This window comes from Octopus sinensis, linkage group LG25 (assembly GCF_006345805.1).
Source record: "Octopus sinensis linkage group LG25, ASM634580v1, whole genome shotgun sequence".
Lineage (NCBI taxonomy): Eukaryota > Metazoa > Mollusca > Cephalopoda > Octopoda > Octopodidae > Octopus > Octopus sinensis.
This window is the reverse complement of record NC_043021.1, coordinates 1,739,623-1,765,659: the sequence shown is the minus strand read 5'-3', so window position 1 is coordinate 1,765,659 and position 26,037 is coordinate 1,739,623. Positions and strand designations below refer to the sequence as shown.

The 26,037-nt window shown below is 40.6% G+C and overlaps 1 protein-coding gene across 3 annotated transcripts in view; it reads left to right on the top strand.

The window, feature by feature from the left end:
• Positions 1-26,037, top strand: part of LOC115224267 (protein lin-9 homolog) — a 33,389-nt gene that overhangs the window by 6,308 nt on the left and 1,044 nt on the right. The window contains exons 2-16 of one of the 3 annotated variants that reach the window (XM_036513506.1): positions 2,478-2,513; positions 4,556-4,593; positions 6,923-7,039; positions 7,393-7,434; positions 13,213-13,343; positions 14,729-14,854; positions 16,206-16,363; positions 16,998-17,131; positions 18,311-18,430; positions 18,695-18,796; positions 19,225-19,305; positions 21,074-21,199; positions 23,086-23,184; positions 23,607-23,693; positions 24,917-25,011. In XM_036513506.1, the coding sequence (XP_036369399.1) occupies positions 2,478-2,513; positions 4,556-4,593; positions 6,923-7,039; positions 7,393-7,434; positions 13,213-13,343; positions 14,729-14,854; positions 16,206-16,363; positions 16,998-17,131; positions 18,311-18,430; positions 18,695-18,796; positions 19,225-19,305; positions 21,074-21,199; positions 23,086-23,184; positions 23,607-23,693; positions 24,917-25,011 (1,492 nt within the window). The remainder of the gene's footprint in view (positions 1-2,477; positions 2,514-4,555; positions 4,594-6,922; positions 7,040-7,392; positions 7,435-13,212; positions 13,344-14,728; positions 14,855-16,205; positions 16,364-16,997; positions 17,132-18,310; positions 18,431-18,694; positions 18,797-19,224; positions 19,306-21,073; positions 21,200-23,085; positions 23,185-23,606; positions 23,694-24,916; positions 25,012-26,037) is intronic. The other 2 variants (XM_029795077.2, XM_029795079.2) reach the window with 2 other exon arrangements.

The following is a 26,037-nucleotide window of genomic DNA, read 5'->3' as shown; positions in this document are numbered from 1 at the left end:
CTTGGAACCATGTGGTTTGTAAGCAAGCTACTTACCACACAGCCACTCCTACGCCTAATAGATTATTATTATGAAAGGCAGCGAACTGGCAGATTTGTCTGTACTTCAGCCAAAATGCTTAGTGACAATCCTTCTGGGTCTACATTCTGCGTTCAAATCCTGATCACCTGCACAAAGCCACTCTCCTCAATACTATTCCCCACTCGCTCAGTTAAGGTGGTGGTGATGATGGGGTCTTGTGTTGCAAGTTACTTGGTGACCTTACAGGAGTCCTGCTAAAATGCACCTGGTGCACTCTTGTAAAGTGGTAGGCATGAAGAACAGTACCCAACCATAGAAATCATGCCAAAACAGACAGTGGAGATCAGTGCAGTCTTCTGGCTTGCCACCTCCTGTTAAATCATCCAACCCATGCCGGCATGGAAAACCAGATGTTAATTTCTTTTACTTGTTTCAGTCATTTGACTGTGGCCATGCTGGAGCACCACCTTTAGTCGAGCAAATCGACCCCAGGACTTATTCTTTATAAGCCTAGTACTTATTTTATAGGTCTCTTTTGCCGAACTGCTAAGTTACAGGGATGTAAACACACCAGCATCAGTTGTCAAGCGATGTTGGGGGGACAAACACAGACACATACACATATGTATATGACAGGCTTCTTTCAGTTTCCATCTACCAAATCCACTCACAAGTAGTCGGTGCTTTTACATGCCACCAGCACGAGGGCCAGTCAGGTGGTAAACTAAACACATATAATAAATGATACATATATATAAATATGATACATACACACACACACACATATATATATATATATATATACACATATATATGCACACATGTATGTGTATATATATACACACATATATGTATCATATTTGTATGTATGTAGGCGTAGGAGTGGCTGTGTGGTAAGTAGCTTGCTAACCAACCACATAGTTCCGGGTTCAGTCCCACTGTGTGGCATCTTGGGCAAGTGTCTTCTGCTATAGCCCCGGGCCGACCAATGCCTTGTGAGTGGATTTGGTAGACGGAAACTGAAAGAAGCCTGTCGTATATATGTATATATATATGTGTGTGTTTGTGTTTGTTCCCCTAGCATTGCTAGACAACCGTTGCTGATGTGTTTACGTCCCCGTAACTTAGCGGTTCGGCAAAAAGAGACCGATAGAATAAGTACTGGGCTTACAAAAGGAATAAGTCCCGGGGTCGAGTTGCTCGACTAAAGGCGGTGCTCCAGCATGGCAGCAGTCAAATGACTGAAACAAGTAAAAGAGTAAAGAGTATGTATGTATGTATTATTCGTATATATATATGTGTGTGTATGTATGTATCATATTTATATATATGTATCGTTTATTATATATGTTTAGCTTAACCCGATATAAGATCTGTATTAATTTGTAACCCCTCCCCCCCCTGTTCACTGAATATTTCCTGTGGTCATGCACTGACCTACTTATTACACACTGTACACTACAGTAATTGACTGGCTGACTCCTTCCTATCTCTACTGTACAGTTGCAATAGCTTAACAGCTGTTCCTTTCACAGCTTTAACTTTACAAGCTCCCTCCCCCCCCAGCTGTTTTTAATATAAATGCAATTATATAGTGGGGGACTCCCTGTCCCTATTATTTAGGGCACAGGTGATATTGATACGAAGGTGACTGGTTGTTTGGGAGTGGGGATGGGTGGGGGTGGGGGTGGAGCAGTTAATTCATTGATTGATGTCTTTTTACTTTCAACAACTGTATATACTTTGTAAAAAAAAAAAAAAAAAAAAGGTGAAAGTGCATGGCTCAGTGGTAAGGGTGTCAGGCTCACAATCCTGAGGTAATGAGTTCAATTTCCAGGCCATGTTGTTTGTTGTGTTCTTGAGCAAGACACTTTATTTCATGTTGCTCCAATTCATTCAGCTGTAGAAATGAGTTGCAAAATCACTGGTGGGAAGGTGTGTCGGCCTTTACCTTTCTCATGGATAACTTTGATGGCATGGAAAAAGGGGGGGGGTCAGGTATGCATGGCTTACTGCTGGTCTTCCATAAACAACCTTGCCCGGACTTGTACCTCAGAGGGTAACGTTCTAGGTTCAATCCCATGGTCATTCATCACTGAAGGGGGGTCTCTCTATCTACTTTGACGTCTGGCTGTTGTGGGTTCAATCCTCAACTAGATTTGAATTTTTCTCAAGATAGTCATAGGTGCAGGCATGGCTGTTGTGGTTAAGAAGCTTGTTTCTCAACCGTGTGGTCTTGAGTTCAGTCCCACCCCACTGCATCTTGGGCTTTAAAAACATTTATTCATATCACACAATGTTCCATGCATATTATACAAAACAAAATTACTTTTATAGAAAAAACAAACAAACCGGTGACCACGCTAAGGTGTTGTGAGCAAACTTCTCTTGTGTATTTTGTTGCTGTTTCTTCAATTCTAATTTTATTATTTTCTCCCTCTTTTTTCTTTTCCCAGGTTCCTCGGCGAAGGCTTTAGTTAGCCTAAAAGAGGGTAAATATTAAACACATTTCGTTAATTTAAATTCCTCCCTCCCTTTTTTAATTGTAAACTGTCTCTGTAATGTCCTGCTCATTCTGATACCCCTGTGGCAAATAAAAGAAATCATTATCATCAGGGTGGAGAGCTGGTAGGATTGTTACAAAACCAGGCCAAATGCTTAGCAACATTTCCATCTGTCTTCATGTTCTGAGTTCAAATTCCGCCAAGGTCGACTTTACCTTTCATCCTTTTGGGGTCAATAAATTAAGTACCAGTGAAATACTGGGGTCGATGTAATCAACTAGTCCCCTTCCCCTCAAATTTCAGACCTTGTACCTATAGTAGAAAATGTTATTATCATTAGGATGTCTCCAAAGTCAGCTTTGCCTTTCATCCTTTCGGAGGTTAATAAAATAAGTACCAGTTACGTACTGGGAGGTCAATGTAATTGACTATCGCCTTCCCCCAAAATTTCAGGCCTTGTGCCTAGAGTAGAATACCCTTTTACTTGTTTCAGTCATTTGACTGTGGCCATGCTGGAGCACCGCCTTTAGTCAAGCAAATCGACTCCAGGACTGAAATTTTGTGGGAGAAGGGCAAGTCAATCATATTGACCCTCCCCAGAGCTCAACTGGTACTTGTTTCACTGACCCAAAAACGATGAAAGGGGAAGCTGACCTCGGCAGAATTTGAACTCAGAATGCAAAGCTGGTTGAAATGCCACTTAGCATTTTGTCCAGCATGCAAATGATTCTGCCAGCTCACTCCTTGATAATAATAATAACAATAGTAATAGTAGTAGTAGTAGTAGCAGCAGCAACAATGATTTCTTTTATTGACCATAAGGGCCCAAGATCTGGAGGACAGTATCAAAGGATGAAATGCAACACACGGAATCGGCGTGACCCAATCCTGCTCCACGATAATGCAAAACCACATGTTGCAAGAATGACGCTGCAGAAACTCACAGACTTGGGATACGAGACTTTACCACATCCTCCGTGTTCTCCTGATCTTTCAGCCAATGACTACCATTTTTTTAAAGCATTTAAACACGTTTTTAAGTGGATAAAACTTCCAGGTCCAAACCAGAGGTGGAACCAGCATTCAAAGATTTCTTAGCACCAGAGCCAATAAGTTTTTGTCAGATTCTAGGCATAAATAATCTCGTTGATTGGTGGCAGAGATGCATACTTTGACTAATCAAAACATTTCTGTTGTTAATTTTTCCAGAATAAAGTTATGATTCTGAAATTGGCCATTATTTTCAGAACAACCTAATAATAATAATAATAGGGGTTTGAATATCTCACCTCTGGAAACTTGGGTGTTTCGTTCAACATCCTTAAACAACCCTTATTCAGGGACCTTTTGAGCGGGATGGGTTACTCGACCAGAAGAAAATTCTAACTGGGCCCAACCTGCAAGGTCATGTGCTATTTATCTTGATATGAGATCACCATGTCGCACACACATATGTTTGTGATGCATGTGCCTGGTGTACCCTTATCAGACGGGTAGTCACGATGGGTATACTGGGCTTCATATATTTTACCCCAGTGTCACTTTGATGGCATGCACTGCTCTCTCACTCAATAATAATAATAATAATAGGGGTTTGAATATTTCACCTCTGGAAACATGGGTGTTTCGTTCAACATCCTTAAACAACCCTTATTCGGGGACCTTTTGAGCGGGATGGGTTACTCGACCAGCAGAAAATTCTAACTGGGCCCCAGCTGCAAGGTCATGTGCTGTTTATCTTGATATGAGATCACCATGTCGCACACACATATGGTTGTGATGCATGTGCCTGGTGTACCCTTATCAGACGGGTAGTCACGATGGGTATACTGGGCTTCGTATATTTTACCCCAGTGTCACTTTGATGGCATGAACTGCTCTCTCACTCAATAATAATAATAATAATAATGATGATGATGATGATGATGTCCTTAATTACTGGATCCCTGCAGAATGTAAAACATTTGTTTTGCTTGTATTGTTTATGAAGTCCTTTCCTTCTTCTTCTCATTTCATCTCCAATTTTCCAGGCAAAGGTTGCTACAGGACGCCCCCTCGACGAGGAAATGTGAGTGATTTTAAAAGTTAATTTTGTTTTAATTTCTATTGTTAATTACTTGTTAATGGTTTTTGTTAGGTTGATACTTTGATTGTTGCTATTGTTGTTGAGTAGATCCTGGTCAGCTCTTTCTTTGTAACCAGACTAAGGGGATAATTAGATAGATTAGGGAGGTAAACTAAGATTAAGAGAGATAAAACAATTGTTTTGAGACAAAATGGTCCCAGTGTTTAGAGCAGGGTTTTGCAACCTTTCTAATATCTGGGCCAGATTTAAAACCTGGAGTATTTTAGGGGGCTGCATGTGGTAAGAAGCTTGCTGTCCAACCATATAGTTCTGGGTTCTGTCCCACTGTGTAGCACCTTGGGCAAGTGTCGTCTAATATAGCCTCAGGCTGACCAAAGCCTTGGGAGTGGATTTGGTAGATGGAAACTGAAAGAAGCCTATCGAGTATATATATATATATGTGTCTGTGTTTGTCCCCCCACCATTACTTGACAACCGATATTGGTGTGTTTACGTGTCTGTAACTTAGCGGTTCAGCAAAAGTGACCGATAGGATAAGTACGAGGCTTACAAAGAATAAGTCCTGGGGTCGATTTGTTTGACTAAAGGTACTGCTCCAGCATGGCCGCAGTCAAAATGACAAACAAATAAAAGAATATATATATATACACACACACATGCACTTAAAATGATCCAAGAATATTTTACAAATGAGTAAAGAAATCCTGAGTGCATAGCGTTTGAGTTGAGTAATGAGTGGAGTGTGGACAAATACGTGAGTGATGTTTAATTTAACCCTTTAGCATTCAGATTACTTCATCAAATGTAATGCTTAATTAATCTGATTGTTTTTAATTAACCAGGCATTAACCTCGTAGCTTTGAGATTTGGATGATGTGAATGTTTAGTTTGAGAATGACATTGTAGAGTAGGTGTGAGAAGCTGGATCTGGCAAGTTTGAACATAGAATGGGTGGAATATTTTGGCCGGATGTGTCTGGTTTAAATGCTTAATGGGCTAAACTTAAACAGTGGGCAACATTTGCCGGAAAATGTTGGTTGGGAAGATTCCAGAAGGATGTTGTTTTTAGGGAGAAAGGATTTGAAGGATATGTTTAGTGCCGAATCCGAAGTGTGAAGACGGTAGTAATAGCTGGGGCGTATATTCCAGGTGTGCCGTGTGTGCGTGCTGCACACCCATCGAAAATGTCGGATTCATTATAAATATTAGCCTTATTTATTAATTTAATCAGAAATCTTAATTGGAAACTTTTGTTGTATCCCTGCTTGGAATCGGGTGTGGCACCGTGCTCAATACAACAACCACCAAGCGCCACTGAGGAGTCGTAACAGAAGGAAGGATGGGTGGTTTAGAAGTTTGTGTGAAGTTAAATAGTTGAAAGAATCTAAGAACTAACGAAGGGAACAGTTTGGTATCTCAGTGTCTTGGACCACAGACAATAACAGTGCCAGAGGCACAATGCGAACTACCAATCTGGCTGATACCAGAATCTACTCTAACTATTTCTGTTTCTAAATTGTCTGTGTAATTCTTTAATCCTTTTTGACACCAGCTCTGGGGTTTGATCTCACACACCTATACATATATATGCACACACACACACACATATATATGCACATATACATACATACATACACACACACACATAATTATACACACACACATATTGGATATATTTAAAGTAATTACCACATTTCCAGCTAAAATTAATTGAAAAGCAAAATGAAATACGGCAAAAAATTTGTGTTATTAAGAAATCCTTAAAACAAAAAAAAAAGATGAAATGTTTCCAGTATTTTCTGTTTGTGGTTTACCGTTTCTCTTTTGTTCTTAAATATTTGCTTTTCTTTTATTTCTGGTTTTAAATGTGGTCCTTATTATACTGGCACCCTTTGTGTGTGCGCATAGGGGCAGTAATGAAGGAATTTGGGGCTTCAGTGTATTGAGTTCTGACCAAGTCACTTCCTGTTAGGCCAATGATGACTTGCCTTTCATTTCTTATCAGAATAGATAAAATATATACCAGAGAAGGTACCAGGCTTGGTATAAGGAACATAAAAGATAAAAAAAAAACAGATCAAAGAAACGCTCCCAAGAAAAACATAAACCCTTGGTGACTGTGATGCCCCATTCTGGTCACGGTCCAATAACTGAAATGAATAAACAAAAGAGAATTTTTTTTTTTTTAAAGAAATATATTGTTGAAGAAATGGTTAAAGGGTAGAATTTTAAAAAAAACAAAAATTAAAAAAAAAATAATAAAAAACAAACACAGAAGCCATGAAAATGTTGTTTGTAAATTATTTTGTAGCCTCAGAGAATCCGGAAGAAAAACTCTCGGTTTTACAATGAAGAAGAAGAATCTGGTTATTGTATCAAAACTCCGAAGAAACAAGCGAAAACACCCACATCCAATTTGTCGACATCGGTAAATGTAGTCCTTTTGTAATCACGTACCTGCCTGCATTGTTCGTTGTTGTCTTAGCCCCTTGGTCAGCCTTGAGAGGAGTAAGTCAGGGACCTCCTACAATCACAGACATTCCATCCTTTTCACCTAACCTAGGGCACAGTATACCTAGGATCACATTATCTAGTCTGTCTCTGTTTTTTTTTGAAGACAGTTGAGTGTAATTTGCAGAGGATTTGACTTCTATTTCTTGCAGGGCAAGTTGACCACATAAGGGGCTTACTCATTGTCTTGTGTGTAATCATGTCATATGCATTGTTTAGCAGATTTTTTTTTCCCAAATTTCTTTTCATATTTTTTTTATTGCAATATAGTGTGGTCATGAGTTCAAAACCCAGTTACCCTCCTCCATCAAGGTACAGTTTTTCTCCCTCATCCTCCTCTTCTTCCTCGCTACTTTTCCCTCCACCCAAGCACATTACTTTCCTTTCTCCCCACTTTGTTAGTTCTCTTCCTTCCCCTCCATTCACACAATATTCCCCTTCCTTCCTTCCTTCCTCATCATCATCATCACAGGATACCATTTAAATGACGGTAATGTTATCAAGGCGGCAAGCTGGCAAAAACGTTAGCGCGCTGGGCGAAATGCTTAGCTGTATTTCGTCTGCCGCTACATTCTGAGTTCAAATTCCACCAAGGTCGACTTTGCCTTTCATCCTTTCGGTGTTGATTAAATAAATACCAGCTATGCACTGGGGTCGATGTAATCGACTTAATCCGTCTGTCTGTCCTTGTTTGTCCTCTTTGTGTTTAGCCCCTTGTGGGTAGTAAAGAAATAGGTAATGTTATCTTGATGTTCTTTGTAAGCAGTCCATCCATACTGTTGTAGCTCAGCAGTTTTGACTTGTGAAAACTGGTGGAATAAATATACTGTTGCCATTGGTTACATCAGCATCGTTTTAACATGCAACCTTCCTGCGCTCAAAATGGATCAGATGGAATTTTGTCAAGGCTGGTTTTCCTCAGCCGGGCACCCTTCCTGTCATCAACCTTCACTCTTTCCGAGCAAGGTGAATATGTTCCCATGATCAGACGTGTTTTTTCATGAAAGATCAGGAATGAAGGACCCTGTATGATGGTGGCACTCGCTTACAGCTGTCACATGGTGTCAAGGCAAGGAGCCAATAACACACACACGAATACACATGGAAAATAGGCAGTAAATGTTGATGCTGATGTGTGTGTGTATGTGTCATCAGCCATCATCATCGTTTAACGTCTGCTTTCCATGCTTGCATGGGTTGGACGGTTTGACTGAGGACTGGCAAACCAGGAGGCTGCACCAGGCTCCAGCCTGATCTGGTAAGGTTTCTACAGCTGGATGCCCTTCCTAATGCCAACCACTCTGAGAGTGTAGTGGGTGTTTTTATGTGCTACCAGTATGGGAGCCAGTCAGGTGGCACTGGCATTAACCACGCTCGAATGGTGCTTTTTATATGCTAGTCAGGCAGCACTGGCATCGGCCACGCTTGAATGGTGCCTTTTACGTGCCACCAGCAAAGGTGCCAGTCAGGTGGCACTGCCATTGGCCGCACACATATATGTATACACACTCACCTGACAGGTTTCCTACAGTTTCCATCTACCAGATCTACTCACAAGGCTTTGGTTAGCTTGGAGCAATAGTAGAAGACACTTGCCTAAGGTACCACGCAGTGGGATTGAACACAGAGCCATATGTTTGGGAAACAAACTTCTTACCACACCTGCACTTACCTTTGAAAAACAAGGATAGAAGGGTTGGTGACAGGTAGAGTATCCAGCTGTGGATTATTACCTCAATACATAACATCAAACCCATTCCTGCATGGGAAAAATGGATGTACAACAATGATGTCGAGGATGTTGTGATCAAGGGCATATAACTCTGTTTGACTCAGTCTGTCTGACTGACAAAGCCAGTTCCACTCCTACAACAGAGCTGAGTGCAGCGCAAAGAAAGATTAGGAAAAATATTTTAAAAAATGCTCTGAAGCAACCTGAACATCTATAGAGGGATGAAGAGAGACCTTCCATGTGGTTGCTTTACCTGCTAGGAATAGCAGCCAAATCTCCCTCATATCTTGTTTTAACATCTTTCTGTCATATGAGCTGCATTATGATTATGGGGGCCTGGAGCTCCACACCATAACAACTTTCATAACAATTTACCATCACCACCACCACCTCCTCTTCCTCCTCCCTCCCCTGTTTGTCGTGATCATTATTGTTGTCATCACTGGTCATCATAATCATCAACATCATCATCATAATCATCATCATTTTCTCATTCAGGCAAAAGGTCAGTATTATGAAGAAAGAGCAGGCGGGAGGGGGTAATTTGATTACACCCTCCCCCCACACACACACATATGCACACACTCTCAGTACGTGACTGGTATTTTATTTTATCAACTCCCTGAAAGAACGAAAGGCTAAGTCAACCTTGGCAGGAATGTGACGCAAGACATCTTTTGCAGTACTCTAACGATTCTACCAGCTGACCTCCTCAATAATAATAATAATAATCCTTTCTACTAAAGGCACAAGGCCTGAAAATTGGGGGAGGGGACTAGTCGATTACATTGACCCCAGTGTTTCACTGGTACTTATTTTATCAACCCTGAATAGATGAAAGGTACAGTTGACTTCGGCAGAATTTGACCCCAGAATGTAAAGGTGAACAAAATGCTGCTCACCATTTCGCCCGGTGAACCAATGGTTCTGCTAGCTTGCTGCTTTAATAATAATAATAATAATAATTTTAAATGTTTGCCACAAGGCCAGCTTGAGGGAAGGGATTAAATCAATTACATCGACCCCAGTGCATAACTGGTACTTAATTTATCGACCCCGAAAGGAATGAAAGGCAAACTCAACCTCGGTGGAATTTGAACTCAGAACATAGCAGCAGTCAAAATACCACTAAGCATTTCGCCCGGCATGCTAATGGTTCTACCAGTTCACCACCTTGATACTAATAATAATAATACTAATAATAATAATGGATTCAAATTTTGGTGGAGAGCCGACAGAATCGTTAGCGAACCAGACAAAATGCTTAGCAGTATTTTACCTGTCACTGCGTTCAGAGTTCAAATTCCGCCGAGGGGTTTGGATAATTCACCTTTGGAAACATGGATGTTTCATTCAACATCCTTAAACAACCCTTCTTCAGGGAATTTTTGAGCAGGCTGGGCTACTTGACTCGAAGAAAATTCTAACTGGGCCCCACCTGCAAGGGCATGTGCCGTTTATCTTGATATGAGATCACCATGTCGTGCACACATTGTTGTGATGCATGTGCCTGGTGTACCCTTATCAGACGGGTAGTCATGATGGGTATACTGGGCTTCGTATATTTTATCCCAGTGTCACTTTGATGGCATGAACGGCTCTCTCACTCAATAATAATAATGATAATAATAATAATGATGATGATGATGATGATTTACATAAGCCCAAGGAAAAGAAACTGGTTGGGAAGAGAAGATGAACAGTCAATTGTATTGGCTTTGGTAGTTTTCTGATATATTTTATTGACCCCAGAAAGATGAAAGACAAATGTTGACTTTTGAACTTGGAAGTGAAAAAGCCAGAAGAATGGTGCAAGTCTCTTTGTGTGATGCTGCCAGACCAGTGCCTGCTTGCTGATGATGATGATGACAGTGATAACGATGATGATGAGGATTCATTTCCTTGTAGCTATTAACTGTATACCTGCAGTCTTTTCCTTCTGCTTAACCCTTTGGCATTTAAAACCGACCATATCCGGTCCAAATATTCCACCCGTTTTATGTTCAAACCAGCCAGATCTGACCTCTTACACCTACCCTAAAATGTCATTCTAAAAACAATCAATCACATCATTGAAATCTCGAAGCTATGAGATAAGCCATGATTAAACCAAAACAATGTGAATAATACAAGCATTGCTTTTGACAGAATAATCTGAATGGTAAAGGGTTAACTCAGTCTGAATAAAGTGAAACCTGTTTGCTGGTTAGCATACTGAAGCAAGGGGAGTTAGGCTACTTTCCCAGTGGCACAGTTGAGTGAATCTGGGGAAGGTTTCTTTTTTTTTAACCTCTTGATGCCGGTATTACCTAAAGCATTCGAGACACACTCTTTTACTCTCTCTTTAACTTGTTTCAGTCATTTGACTGCGGCCATGCTGGAGCACCGCCTTTAATCGAGCAACTCGACCCCGAGACTTATTGTTTTGTAAGGCCAGTACTTATTCTATCGGTCTCTTTTGCTGAACCGCTAAGTAACGGGGGCATAAACACACCACCATCGGTTGTCAAGCAATGCTAGGGGGACAAACACACACACACACACATATATATATATATACATATATACGACGGGCTTCTTTTCAGTTTCCGTCTACCAAATCCACTCACAAGGCATTGGTCGGCCCGAGGCTATAGTAGAAGACACTTGCCCAAGGTGCCACGCAGTGGGACTGAACCCGGAACCATGTGGTTGGTAAACAAGCTACTTACCACACAGCCACTCCTGCTCCACTTTTTTTTATCTAATGAGGCCACAGAAGCACACAAGTGCCAACAAGCTCGTGTCTATTTATGTTCACCGTTACAATAACATAACGTTGTACATTTAACGTCTACCGGTTTATGAAAACAAACTCTGTGAAGCTATTTATCAAATGATATGCATGAGTTATTCTGCTCAAGTTCAGAATATAGCTTGTGTGTGGTACAACTCAAAACACGGTATTATGCATGTAAAGTATCCGCATGTCATTGGTCTACTGCTAGTCTCATGACTTGAACGTAACCTAAAATAGCTAAGATAATGCACGGGACGGCGAGCGCATGCACCTCAAGAGATAAAGAACACGATAGCGAATGTAAACATACGTCAGCCGCTAAAAAGTCCGTGATAGATGTAGGGCAGCTCTACATCATATATTTATGATAACCGCGGGTAGGCAAGCAAAAGTGTGATCGCATATTTGCGTCAACTGTTGTCAAGGGGTTAACATCCATTTTTCAATGCTAGCATTATGGACCAAGGCATCTTTCTGTTATTGTTGCATTGCTTTTGACAAATGTACATCTTTCCTTAAATTACTTTCCAAGCTGAAGTGAGGAGTGCCATTAGGGGCTCATATACAATATTCTAATATTTTGGCTTCTTTGTAAAGTGGTGAACTGACAGAAAAATGCCCACTGGCTTTTCATCCGTCTTGATGTTCTCGGTTCAAATTTCTATGAAGTCGGCTTTGCGTTTCATCCTTTCGGGGTTGATAAAATAAGTACCAATTGAACACTAGGGGGTCGATGTAACCAACTCCTCCCCTCCCCCAAAATAGCTGGCCTTGTGCCAAAAATTTGAAATCAGTATTTCTGTTTAATTTCTGGTATATATATATACATATATATATATATATATATATATATATATATATACACACACATACATACACAGTAGAACCTCGCAGTACGAGTGCCCCATTGTACAAGTAATTTACTGTACGAGCAGAGACTTGTGCAAATTCTTGTCTTGAAGTATGAGCGGGAATCTGCAGTACAAGCACTCAAATCATCTCAGCTTTAAGGTAATTCAGTTAATGAAACCAGTTTACCTGTTTCTTTTGCATTCCCTTTTTTTTATAATTGTCATTTTACTTGTAATTACACCTTTTCTGTTTGAAAACCCCTAAATTATTTTTGAGTGGATTTGTTGGGGCTGGAACAGATTAATTATATTTTAATTAATTTGTAAAGCGCGTAAATCATAAGACAACTTGGTCATGGAACGAATTAAACTTGTACTGTGAAGTATCACTATATATTATATGTCTGTCTATCTATCTATCTGTCTGTTTATTCTGTCTGTCTGTCTGTCTATTTCTCTATATACACACACATACATTGTATTTTCGTGTGTATCAGTTGCACAATTTTGTACTAGAAAAAAACTTGAGTGCTACTTATAAATTTTGTACTCGAGAGCAACTTATACTCAGAGCAAAGCTAAAGTCACAAAGAGAAGAACTTCATCCCAAGAGTTAACACTAAATTAAGGGTGTGACTTGTACACAGGTAAATACAGCATGTGGTGTGTATTGTCGTCATCATTGGTATTTAGCTAATGTACAGTTTGTCTCTTTTCCCCCATCACAGTACAATAGACTTTCCAGCTCGCCTGACAAAAAGAAAGCATATGCAATTGGCATCCCTCTCCGCAACCTGCTCAAGTTACCTAAAGCTCACCGATGGGTCTGTTACGAATGGTTCTACTCAAATTTAGATATGTAAGTTGAAAGTTTAAGATTAAATTCAAATAATTTTCGACTAAATTGAATTGTTTTTCATCCTCATCATTTAACATTTGCTTTCCATGCTGTCATGGTTGGACGGTTTTACAGGGCACCAGCTAGCTGCAGGGCTGCATTGAGCTCCTACGTCATCTCTGGCATGGTTTCTGTGACTGGATGCCTTTCCTAATGTCAACCACTCTCTTGAGTTCCTCTGCCTTTTGATAGGTTTTGTTGTTTGTCCTACTGGATGTCCACTAAATCCCCCTACCCCACCAAGCAAGCCTGAAACCTGGACGTTATCAAAGAAGCTTGAGAGGCGGTTGGATGGAACTTACACTCGCCTCCTTATGAGAGCTCAAAATCTCTCGTGGAAGCATCATCTAACCAAAGTACAAATATATGGGAAACTACCACCTGTGTCATCTCTTGTGAAAGGTAGAAGAGTCCAGTTTGCTGGACATTGTTGTAGAGCTGAAAACGAGGTAATTTCTACTCTTCTCCTCTGGAAGCCATCTGCTCGCGATACCAGAGGGCGCACACTCTCCTACCCTGATGTAATCTCCAGGGATACAGGCATCCAGCGACAGGACCTCCATAATGCTATGATGGCCCGTGAAGTCTGGCGTAGCATGGTAAATTCCATTGTCTTGACCACGGTCGAACAATGAATGAATGAATGAATGCTGATGACCCAACCATGTGGCAGTTTGTACTGGTTTACTTGTTAGCAGTCGGTTCAAGAGTGACTTGACTGAATGTATATTGATGATGTGTTGTTGTGATGGTGATTTGTGAGGACATTGTGTGGAGATATAGTTTAGTAGTAACAGGGTGTGTAGGATTTAGGCCATGCACCCTCACACATCCTTAGATGGCCGCTGACTCTCTTGAGTTTTTCTGCCCCGTTGACAAGTTTTGTTGTTTGTCCTGTAGGATGTCCAATAAATCTCCCTCCTCACCAAGCAAGCCTTGGTGGGGTTACTGGTGTAGTCTGTAATGACCCAAGCATGTGGCAGTTTCTACTGGTTTACTTGTTAGTCAAGTAGCAGTCAGTCAAGAGTGACTTGACCGAATGTATGTTGATGAGGACGTGTGTGGAGGGATTCTAGTGTGGTGGTGGTGGTGTAGGATGTCTTGTGAGGACATTTTGTGGAGATATAGTGTAGTAATAACAGTGTGTGTGTGTAGGATGTTGAAGAGGGCATTGATTGGAGTTGCAGTGTAATAATGAGGCTGTTTGTAAGAGAACGCATGGTGTGGCAGTGAAGACAGGTTGTTTGGTTGGAATGGAAAGATCCCTGGTGTGTTTAAGCCAGTGTGGCCCTTCTGCCTACCATTACACATCATTTGTTGCTTATTGTTATTTTTCAATTTTTCAGGCCTTTATTTCAAGGAGAAAATGAGTTTTGCAGTTGTTTGAGGGAGTCTTTCCCACAGCTTAAAACCAAGCTTTTACGGAGGGTAGAATGGTGCAAGATTCGACGCCTCATGGGTAAACCTCGCAGGTGAGTGGATGGAGGGGAAGAAGTTGTGTTTGCTAATTGTCTTTAATTTTGATGCTCACCTTTTGCCACATTATTCATTTAGCAGTACTTATAGAATTCCAGCAAATGGCTGTGTCTGCCTTTAACTGAAGAGTCTCCGGAGCCGCTTCCCAGTTTCTGCATTTGTGTTGATGTTTGGTAAGAAGCTTGCTTCTCAACCACATGGTTCCAGGTTCAGTCCTGATGCATGGCACCTTTGGGCAAATATCTTCCACTGTAGCCTCGTGCTGGAGATTATCTTGCGTCCAGACCTGTGGGAGATCAGCTGGTTAGTTTTGCCAGACCTATCAGTCTGAGAGTGAAATCGTAGTCGTGGCCGATGCCTGTGTCACGTAACTGGCACCTGTACCAGTGGCACATAAAAAGCTCCCCATGAACACTGTTTGAGAAAACCTATTAAGCCAAGTGAAAAGGTAAGTCATGGCTGATGCCACTGTCGTGCAACTGTGTCAGTGGCATGTGAGAAGCCCCCCCCCCAACTTTGGGTCTCATGGAGGCAGGAACAAGTGAAATACCTTAGGAATGAGAACCCAGTGAGCTGGTAGAAATGCTAGCACACCGGGCGAAATGCTTAGCGGTATTTCGTCTACCACTACGTTCTGAGTTCAAATTCCACTGAGGTCGAGTTTGCATTTCATCCTTTCAGGGTCGATTAAATAAGTACCAGTTATGCACTGGGGTCGATGTAATCGACTTAATCCCTTTGTCTGTTCTTGTTTGTCCCCTCTATGTTTAGCCTCTTGTGGACAGTAAAGAAATAAGTGACCGAGACCTTTTGTTATATACCGTACTTGAAAAAAATCTGTCAAACCAAGTGAGATCATAGTCATGATGGTTTTGTAACTGACACCCAGGCTAGTGGCACATTAGAAGCACCCTCCAAACTTTGGGCCTCACGAAGGCAGTGACAGTGACCAAGACCTTTTGCTATATACCATACTTGAAAAAACTTGTCAAGCCAAGTGAGTTTGTAGTCATGGCTGATGCTGGTATTTTGTAACTGACACCCATACCAGTGGCATGTAATAATCACCCACTACACTCTAGGAGTGGTTGGCATTAGGGAGGGCATCCAGCTGTAGAGACCATGCCAAATCAGATTGGAACCTGGTACAGCTCCCTAACATACCAGTTTTCAGTCAAACTGTCCAACTCATACCAGTATAGAAAACGGACGTTAAATGATGATGAAAGATGGTCAGTTTTCACACCTGTGGAGATGAACTTGTCAGCTTCCACAGGTGTGGTGCACAGCTGGGGTATCAATAAAAGTAATATATGTTGGGTGCTAATGTTTGTCATCTTTTCTCAGGTGTTCAGCAGCTTTCTTCAAAGAGGAACGTGATGCTCTTGACCAGCGACGTTGTAAAATCCGGTTACTACAGCAGAGGAAACTGCGGGAGTTGACGAACTTTAAGGACTTGCCAGAAGAGATACCCATGCATTTGGTCATCGGAACCAAAGTAACAGGTAGGTTTATTGGATTCTTTATCTGTCTAATGATGATGATGGTGGTGGTGGTGGTAGTGGTGACCATGCGAACACTTTATGTGTGTATCATTATCATCATCATCATTCGACATCCACTTTTCATGCTGGCATGGGTTGGACCGTTTGACTGCAGCTGGAGAGCTGTTCTAGTTTGGTTTGGCATGGTTTCTACGGCTGGATGCCCTTTCTAATGCCAACCACTCCAAGAGTGTAATGGGTTCCTTTTGCGTGCCACCAGCATGGATGCTTTTTATCCGTCGCCAGCACAGGTGCCTTTTAATAAGCATATTTATATGCATTTATACCTGTCTATGTATATATATGTACATGTAGTTTGCTCACATATATATTTACACACACACATACATATGTATATATATGATCATCATTTAACATCCATCCATGTTCCATGTTGGCATGGGTTGGATGGTTTGGCAGGATCTGAGGTGTTGAAGGGCTGCATTGATCTCCTATGTCTGCCTTGGCATGGTTTCTATAGCTTGACCCATGCTAGCATGGAAAAACAGATGTTAAACGATGATTACGATGATGATGTCCTTTAATTTGGCCAAACTTGTTTTCTCTTTCTACATAACATTTGAACTTCTTTCAGCACGGTTCAGGAAGGTGCAAGATGGTTTGTTCACGGGGTCTGTGGAAGCCCTGGACACTGTTAATAACACGTATAGAGTGATCTTCGACCGAGCTGGCTTGGGTACGCATTCCATCTCAGACTACGAGGTTTTGGTAAGTCCTGCTGTTCCTTTCCTCATCTTCCTCCCTTTCCTCCTCTTCTCTCCCAGAACAATCTTCAGCTGTTCTGTGATTTCCTCCAAATGCTCGAGCTTGGATATGCATCCTCATGTGCACACATGCACACGCATGCGCACACACAGTTACAACACCAAGTTTATATATATTTGAATTATAGAATGGAAGTAGCTGGATGAAAATCACAGCTTTTGGCATTTCATTTCAACTACACATACACATTCTCAATGTTCACTCTTAGCATGTATATATATCACCATGATCGACCGCTAGCCACTAAAGCATTTTTTCATTCTCTCTCTCTCTCTCTTTATTTCCTTGTGTTCCTTTCTGTTGACGAGCGTAGGCTCGAACTGTAAAACACTTTCTCACCTTCCCGAGCATTAAACTAATACACCTGTTTGTTGCTTACACACCTGTCTTTGTCTTTTGTTTTTTTTGTAAATTCCAACCACACATATATATATATATATATATATATATATATACACACACACACACACACATATACACATCACACAGATGTGTATGTTTAATTTCACTTCTTCCTTGATTTAACCCTTCAGGATTTAAAGTGGCCAGATCTGGCTTTTTACACCAACCCAACAATATCATTCTAAAAACAAACATATTGTCGAAATCTCAAAATTATGAGAGAATGGCTGATTAATTCAAGACAATGTGAATAAATAAGCATTACGTGTGACAAGAGTAACCTGAATGCTAAGGGGTTAAGAAATGTTTTCCTGTACCCCTTTTCTATTAGCAATTCCTCACTCGAATGCCCCCGCCTGCATCTCTTCACTATTTCGATCTAACCATTGACTCTTTAGCATTCAAATTACTCAGTCAAATGTAAAGTTTATTGATTTGCCTCGTTTGGAATTAATCCTGAATTAATCTCGTGGCTTCGAGATTTCAATGATCGTTTAGCTTTAGAATGACATTGCAGAGTTGGTGTGAGAGGCTGGATTTGGCCAGTTTGAACATAAGACAAGTTGAATACTTGGGTCTGATGTGGCAGGTTTAAAGGTTAAAGGATTAACTCTCTGTTACTACAGTACAAAATAACCGACCCCTTTTCTCTGAGCACTGGCCCTAAGTTGATAAAATTCCAAAATGTTTTTTTTTTTTTATCTTCTTTTCCATTTCAAGAGCACAAGTCCACAGGAAACGACACCATTATCAGCCTTTCAGCAGCGGCACCGATCCAAGTTGACGACATCCCATCCTCCGAGGTTTGCTCCTCGGATAGGGTCACCCAGCCACCAGTTGGTAAGCTTCTATAATTGTCTCATTATTATTATTCTGCTGAGGTTGACTTTACCTTTCACCTCTTAGGGTTCTTTAATGTGGAGCAGTAGAGCACTGGGGGGGGGGGGTCGATGTAATCAACTTGTTCCCTCCCCCCCATTAACAACAACAATTTAGGGTCTATATTTTTATATGGATTTTTTTTTTAGCCAGGTAACAACTTTTTTTTGATTTGAAAATAAAATGAAATCTCTAATCATGACTAATGGTTGTGTGTATTTTTAGGAGAACGATCCCCTTCTCAGCAGTTCTCCCATAAAAACCCAGTTTCGGAGTTTAGAAGGGGCCACTTATGGAGGGTTTCCAGTGAAGTTTTTGTTACATGTTGTAAGTATTGATTTTATAGCCAATAAATTTCTTAACCATCATTCATTCTCAACATCATTGCTTGTTACCATCATCACCATCATTCATTATCATTCGTTGTCATTCATCATCATTCATTGTCATTATCATTTATCATCATTCACTATCATTCATCATTGGCACTGCTGTCGTCATCATCACTCATTATCATTATTGTCGATTTTCTTGACTAAAGGTGGTGCTCCAGCATGGCCACAGTCAAATGACTGAAACAAGTAAAAGAGAGAGAGAAAAAGAATATGTTAGCAAACAGTATGTAGAAATCAATATATCCATGCCATGTTGTGATTGGTTTAATCTCTGATGAGTACAAGGTGTCTTGTTTCTAGATTTGGACATATGGTTTGTTGGTCCTGTGAGATAAACTTTGCCTTTAAATCTATTTTCAGATTAAATTATCAAAAATACTCTTAATGAAAAAAGATTGGATAAAGAAATTAAAAGAAATGAACTGTCACGCGGAAAAGTTTGTAAGTTGTCTTCTCTCTGTTTCTATGTTACGCTGTAAATGTTTTAAATGCATCCATCGTTGTCATTGTTTTAACTTTCACTTCTCCATGCTTCAAGAGTTTATTGAGGCAGATTTTCTATGGCCAGATGCTCTTCCTGTTGCCAACCGTCACCTGTTTCTGAGCAAGGTAATATTTCCCCAAGGCCAGACATGTTTTTACAGATGATTGGAAATGAATGACACTGCTTGTGTGGCAGTGACAACCATTTTACAACTTAGCATGCAATGCCAAGACGGGAGAGACAGACATATACACATGCACGTGCGTGCTCACGCATATTTATTTGCTGTTATTTGCGAAAGAGACTTTAACTCAATAAACTAATGTTTTGGAAAGGCACTTGCCATTCAGTGGGCAGATTTTAAGGTTGCTGAAATTACATACAAGTGAGGTTTCATTGTTTATGCTTAAAAAGTTGTTTTTTTGATAACACTGGCTGTGGGAATATGGAAGATTTTGGTGAAACCAACTCTCTATAACACTGCTTCTGTTGAAGATCTGATGATGTTAATGGTCTGTAGGGAAATATTTATTTATGAGATCTAATCCTTTAGCATTCACATTATTCTGTCAAATGTAATGCTCATTTATTCACATTGTTTTGAATTAATCATGCATTAACATGTAGCTTTGGGATTTTCATGATGTGATTGCTTAATTTTCAAATGACATTGTATGGTAGGTGTGAGAGGCTGCACCTGACTTATTTCAATATAAAACACAGAATATTTAGGCCAGATATAGCTGGTTTAAATGCTAAAGGGTTAATAAAACCTGGGCTACATTAAAATGAACATCTAAACTGCACAGAGGATTATACCATATGATTTTACATAGAGGATTATATTATATAATGTTTATTTTGTGCCTATGTATATTAGAGCTGTTTTACTTGTATTATGTTCTATCTTTGAAGCCATTGTCTTTTAATGTATTCTCATAATAAATAACGCTCACACTAAAGAGGAATCTCCATGAAAAGAGAGACGAGCTAATTAATATTAACTATGTTGCTACGGATTATTGGTTGGATGGTTAGAAGTTGCATTAATATCAACTTGCAAATTTTTTGCTTGGTCTACAGTAAAGACTGTTTACCCAACTAAAGAGTTTGAGTGCAAATACAAGCAGCTGAAATGTCCTTCCTAATGCTAACTACTTTACAGAGCATCATACTGGGTATTTGTTCAGGTGGCACTAGCTCAGGTGCCCCCCCCCCTTTTTTTTTTTCTTTACATGGCACTGACATAAGTGCTGAAATAAAACCCTCTACCAAATACTAAAGCTTTTCGAGAAGGTATTTAGTTTGAGATGGAGGAAACTCTGTATAGAACTACATAGATTTACTACGGTGCATGTTATCTACGTTATCAAACCACTCGATAACTGAAAAGCTCTTATTCCGTAATAGAGGAGAATTGACCTGTTTAATGTTAAAAAATGATGGAATCTAAAACTGTTTTTTACTGAGGCTACTTATCTCGCTTTTTCCTAGATTTATTACTCTACATGTGTGCTTGGCAAGAATATTATCTTTATGATCTTTAAGAGTTATATATGGTTCAGGTAATATTGAAATTTCTACTTCAGTCATCTATTTTTTAGACTGTTAGCTGTGTCTTTCACTTGTGACTTTTTTTGCATGGTAAGAGCAGTGGCCACTTCTTCCTTCACCTTTTGTCAATCCGTTTTCTGTTTAATTAAATTAAACTTTCTCTTTGGCTAGGAATCATTACAGAAACCAATTACCTATGAATTCCAGCGGAAGTACGCTGGTGTCGTCCTTGAACTGGAACGTTTAAACAAGGAATTACAGAAATACCTTAACAGTGTGCAGCACTTCTGCCAGGAGGTATGTCAACTCACATCTTGTTCCTGTCACTCTTGCCTTTATTTTTTGTGAATTTTTTTCCCATTTAAAAAAATTTTTTTTTTACTCTTTTACTTGTTTCAGTCATTTGACTGCGGCCATGCTGGAGCACCGCCTTTAGTCGAGCAAATCGACCCCGGGACTTATTCTTTGTAAGCCCAGTACTTATTCTATCGGTCTCTTTTGCCGAACCGCTAAGTGACGGGGACGTAAACACACCAGCATTGAATGTCAAGCAATGCTAGGGGGACAAACACAGACACACAAACATATACACACACACATTCATATATATACATACATATACGACAGACTTCTTTCAGTTTCCGTCTACCAAATCCACTCACAAGGCATTGGTCGGCCTGGGGCTATAGCAGAAGACACTTGCCCAAGGTGCCACGCAGTGGGACTGAACCCGGAACCATGTGGTTGGTTAGCAAGCAACTTACCACACAGCCACTCCTGCGCCTATACCATTGTTTATACTGATTGATTTTCAGATGTGTTGGGTCAGTGCCAGAAACGGTTTTCATCATCATCATCATCATCATCGTTTAGCGTCCGTTTTCCATGCTAGCATGGGTTGGACGGGTCAACTGGGGTCTGTGAAGCTGGAAGGCTTCGTCAGGCCCAGTCAGATCTGGCAGTGTTTCTACGGCTGGATGCCCTTCCTAACGCCAATTAGTTAATTATATTGGTTCCAATATTGGTACCTATTTTAGTGTGCTTGGAAGTAGGGAAGGGTCATACTGGTTGATGTTGGACTTCATTATCCCCATCACCGTTTAATGTCCACTTTTCCTTGCTTGCATGAATCAGGTCGAATTGTCTACAGCCGAATGCCCTTCCTGTTGTCTACCCACACCAGTTTCCAAATAAGGTGGTCTTCCCCATGGCCAGACATGTTTTCACAGAAGATTGGAAACAAAGGATGGTGAAAATTTGTTTACAGTTATCACATGAAGTCAAGGCAAGGAGCAGTAACTGACAAATGCACACACACACACACATAGATATGTCTGCCTAACCCACACCAGCTTGGAAACAGATGTACAGTATGTTCAGGCGAGGGTTGGTGACCAGAAGGGCATCCAGCCGTAAAGAATATACCATGACAAATTCCATATGGCCCATGCAGCATGGAAAAGTGGACATTAAAATGATGATGATGATGAGTTAAGATCATTTTTAGTATTTGATTGATACTTCAACCCTTTCGATACCAACCTATCTGAAACCACCTCTGGATCTCTAGTACAAATATCTTATTTTCAAAAGTTTTGAATTAAAATCTTCCACCAAACTTTAGTCACAATTTATGTTCCTAACACCAGCTGAATGATAATTAAATTATTTCACTAAATTCTTTGTTATATTTAAAATTAATTGAAAGAAACACAGAGCATCTCGATAGAAATATGGTAACGAAAGGTTTAAAGTCACCATGACATTTTTAACCCTTTTGTTACCCACCCAGCTGAAACTGGCTTTGGCTCTAAGTACAAATGTCTTGTTTTCATAAATTTTGAATTAATATCTTCCACCAAACCTTAGTCACAATTCATGTTCCTAACACTAGCTTAATGGTAACTAAGTTACTTTACTAAATTCTTTGTTATATTTAAAATTAATTGAAGGAAACAGAGCATCTCTATAGAAATATGGTAACAAAAGGGTTAATATATCAACGCCTAGAAGAATTTAAGGCAAAGTTTGTGTTGACATGATTCAAAAATCATGTCATAAAAGGGAGGTAATTGAAATTCATCATGACATTTCATTGGATGCTCCGTCGATTCTGTTAAGCTAGCATCTTTGATATGAAGGGAGTTGAGTGAAGAGTGAATCTGTATTTCTTTGCCTTCCAGATTGTTCCTGAACAGGGCCTACCTGCGATAGACCAACCGTCGGAGATTAAGCAGAGATGTGAGGACGAGGCCCAGAGAATGGTTGAGAAGGTTCGCCTGGTAAGTCGGGGTGGATCTCCGCACTGTCACTTTGCACTTTGCCCACTAGCACCACCATCACCACTCTAGCCACCACTTTGCACTACATCACCAACACCGTGACTACCATTACCATCATCACCAACACATCTACCATTTCATACTGCAGTCACCATCACCACTACCACCTCCACCACTACCACCACCAATACTACTACCATCACTAAACCACAATCATCTACTACTACTACCACCACCATCACCACCACCTCACCCCACTGCTGCCACTCACTCACTCCCACCAATACCATCACAACCCACTCTCCTCACTACCTCACCCACTCCCTCCACAATCGCCACTCCCACCTACACTAACTGCCGCCACCACCACCACCTCCTCCACTGTGGCCACCTCTAAGAACTCCTCTAATTCTCTTCCCCAGACTTCCTTCATCAATGCCAAGACTGCCAAGAATGAACAGATGATGAAATTAATAATTAATCTCACATCTTTGATGTTACAAGTCAAGGTCAGTACAACTTCCCTTAACCCTTTTTAATACCAGCCTGCCTGAAACTGTCTCCTGTGTTCTATGATATAAACTTCCTGTTTTAAATGTGATCTAAGAACCCTTTTTATTTCTAAACTGCCAGACATCATCCCTAGTTCTAAACTGCCAGGCATCATCCCTGGCCCCCGTGCCGGTGGCACGTAAAAGCACCATCCGTTCATGTCCGTTTTCCAGCTCCGTCTGGCACCTGTGCGGGTGGCACATAAAAAGCACCCACTACACTCACGGAGTGGTTGGCGTTAGGAAGGGCATCCAGCCGTAGAAACACTGCCAGATCAGACTGGGCCTGATGCAGCCTTCTGGCTTCACAGACCCCAGTTGAACCGTCCAACCCATGCTAGCATGGAAAGCGGACGCTAAATGGTGATGATGATGATGATGATTTATTCTGTTACATGTTTCAGCCCTAAGGCTGGTTATTTTCTTAAAAAATGCTTTTGGTTCTCTTTCTTGGACCCTTATTTCCCCCCATATTGCTTCTCAAAGTAAACATGTCTCTCTTACTAATTTTTTCTAGGACCCTATCTCATTCTGTGTGTGTGTCTGTGTGTGAATATACATGTTTGCACCAGTGTGCATTGTATATCTGCACATGTGTTTGTGTGTTCTTTGTGTATGTATGTACATGTGTCTATGTATGAATTTCTGTGTGTGTGTGTGTGTGAGTTTTATGCATGTGGTTGGATAGTTGATTGACTATCCATCTGTCTGTGTGTTTGTCTAAATAATGTGTGTGTGTATGCATAGTATATATGTGCAGATTTGAAGGCGGCGAGCTGGCAGAAACGTAAGCACGCCAGGCGAAATGCTTAGCGGTATTTCATCTGCGGCTACGTTCTGAGTTCAAATTCCGCCAAGGTCAACTTTGCCTTTCATCCTTTTGGGGTTGATAAATTAAGTACCAGTTACGCACTGGGTTCGATATAATCGACTTAATCCGTTTGTCTGTCCTTGTTTGTCCTCTCTGTGTTTAGCCCCTTGAGGGTAATAAAGAAATAAGTATATATGTGCAGATATGTCTGTTGTTGTTGTTGTTGTGGTCCTCGGCCCCAAACTCCAAAACCCCACAATTATGTCAATACAAATATGATTTGCAATACATAAAAAAACAGAAATCTTGATTTGTTTCTCCAAATTCCTTTACCGTTCTTTGTTTTTTTCTCCTCTTTTTCTCTTTGCAGACATTTGCTGAAAATGATTTCAATTCCTTTGAGTTCTGTTCCCTTCAAGACAGTTTGGATGATATCAAGAAAAGTTTGGATGGCAATAACATAAAGTAGGTACCTTTTTACAGTTTGGTGCAGCACTTTTCAAGCTTTGTGTCTATATACATAGGCGTGGCTGCGTGGTAAGAAGTTTGTTTCCCAATCACATGGTTCTGGGGTCTTCTGCTATAGCCTCAGGCCAATCAAAGTCTTGTGAGTAGATTTGGTTGATGGAAACTGAAAGAAGCCTGTCGCGCATATATATGTGTGTGTCTTTGTGCCTGTGTTTACCCCCGCCCCACTGTTTGACAACTGGTGATGGTGTGTTTATGTCCCTGTGACTGAACGGTTTGGCAAAAGAGACCAATAGAATAATTACTAGGCTCCCAAAAATAAGCCCTGGAGTCAATTTGTTTGACTAAAACCCTTCAAAGCAGTGCCCCAGTATGGCCTCAGTCAAATAAACAAATAATATATATATATAATATATATATATATATACACGTACCTTTTGTCTTATTTGCTTCAGTCATTAGACTGTGGCCATGCTGGGGCACCGCCTTGCAGAGTTTTTATCGAATGGCTCAACCCCAGGACTAATTTTATTAAGCCTGGTACTTATTCTATCAGTCTCTTTTGCTGAACTGCCAAGTTACATGTATGTAAACAAACCAACACCAGTTGTCAACCAGTGCTGAGGGACAAATACATGCACACACACACACACACACACACTTCTTCCTGTTTCTGTCTACCAAATCTACTCCTAAGGCTTTTTGAAGTCCAAGCTACAGTAGAAGAAGGTTGCTCAAGTGGACTGGAGCAATGTGAAATAAAGTGTCTTGCTCAAGAGCACATTGCACCACCGGGGATTGAACTCACAACCTTGCAATTGCGAGCTGAACACCCTAACCACTAAGCCATTTGTCTTCACACTCCCCCCTGTCCAATTGTCATTGTCAGTACAAGGGTGTGGTGTGCCACACATCAGATATCGAACTGATTGCAGAGCAATTTGAAATACTGCCATGTACCCCCTTGAGCTGGTAGAATTGTTAAACCACCAGGTGAAATGTTTAGTGGTATTTTGTCTCTTG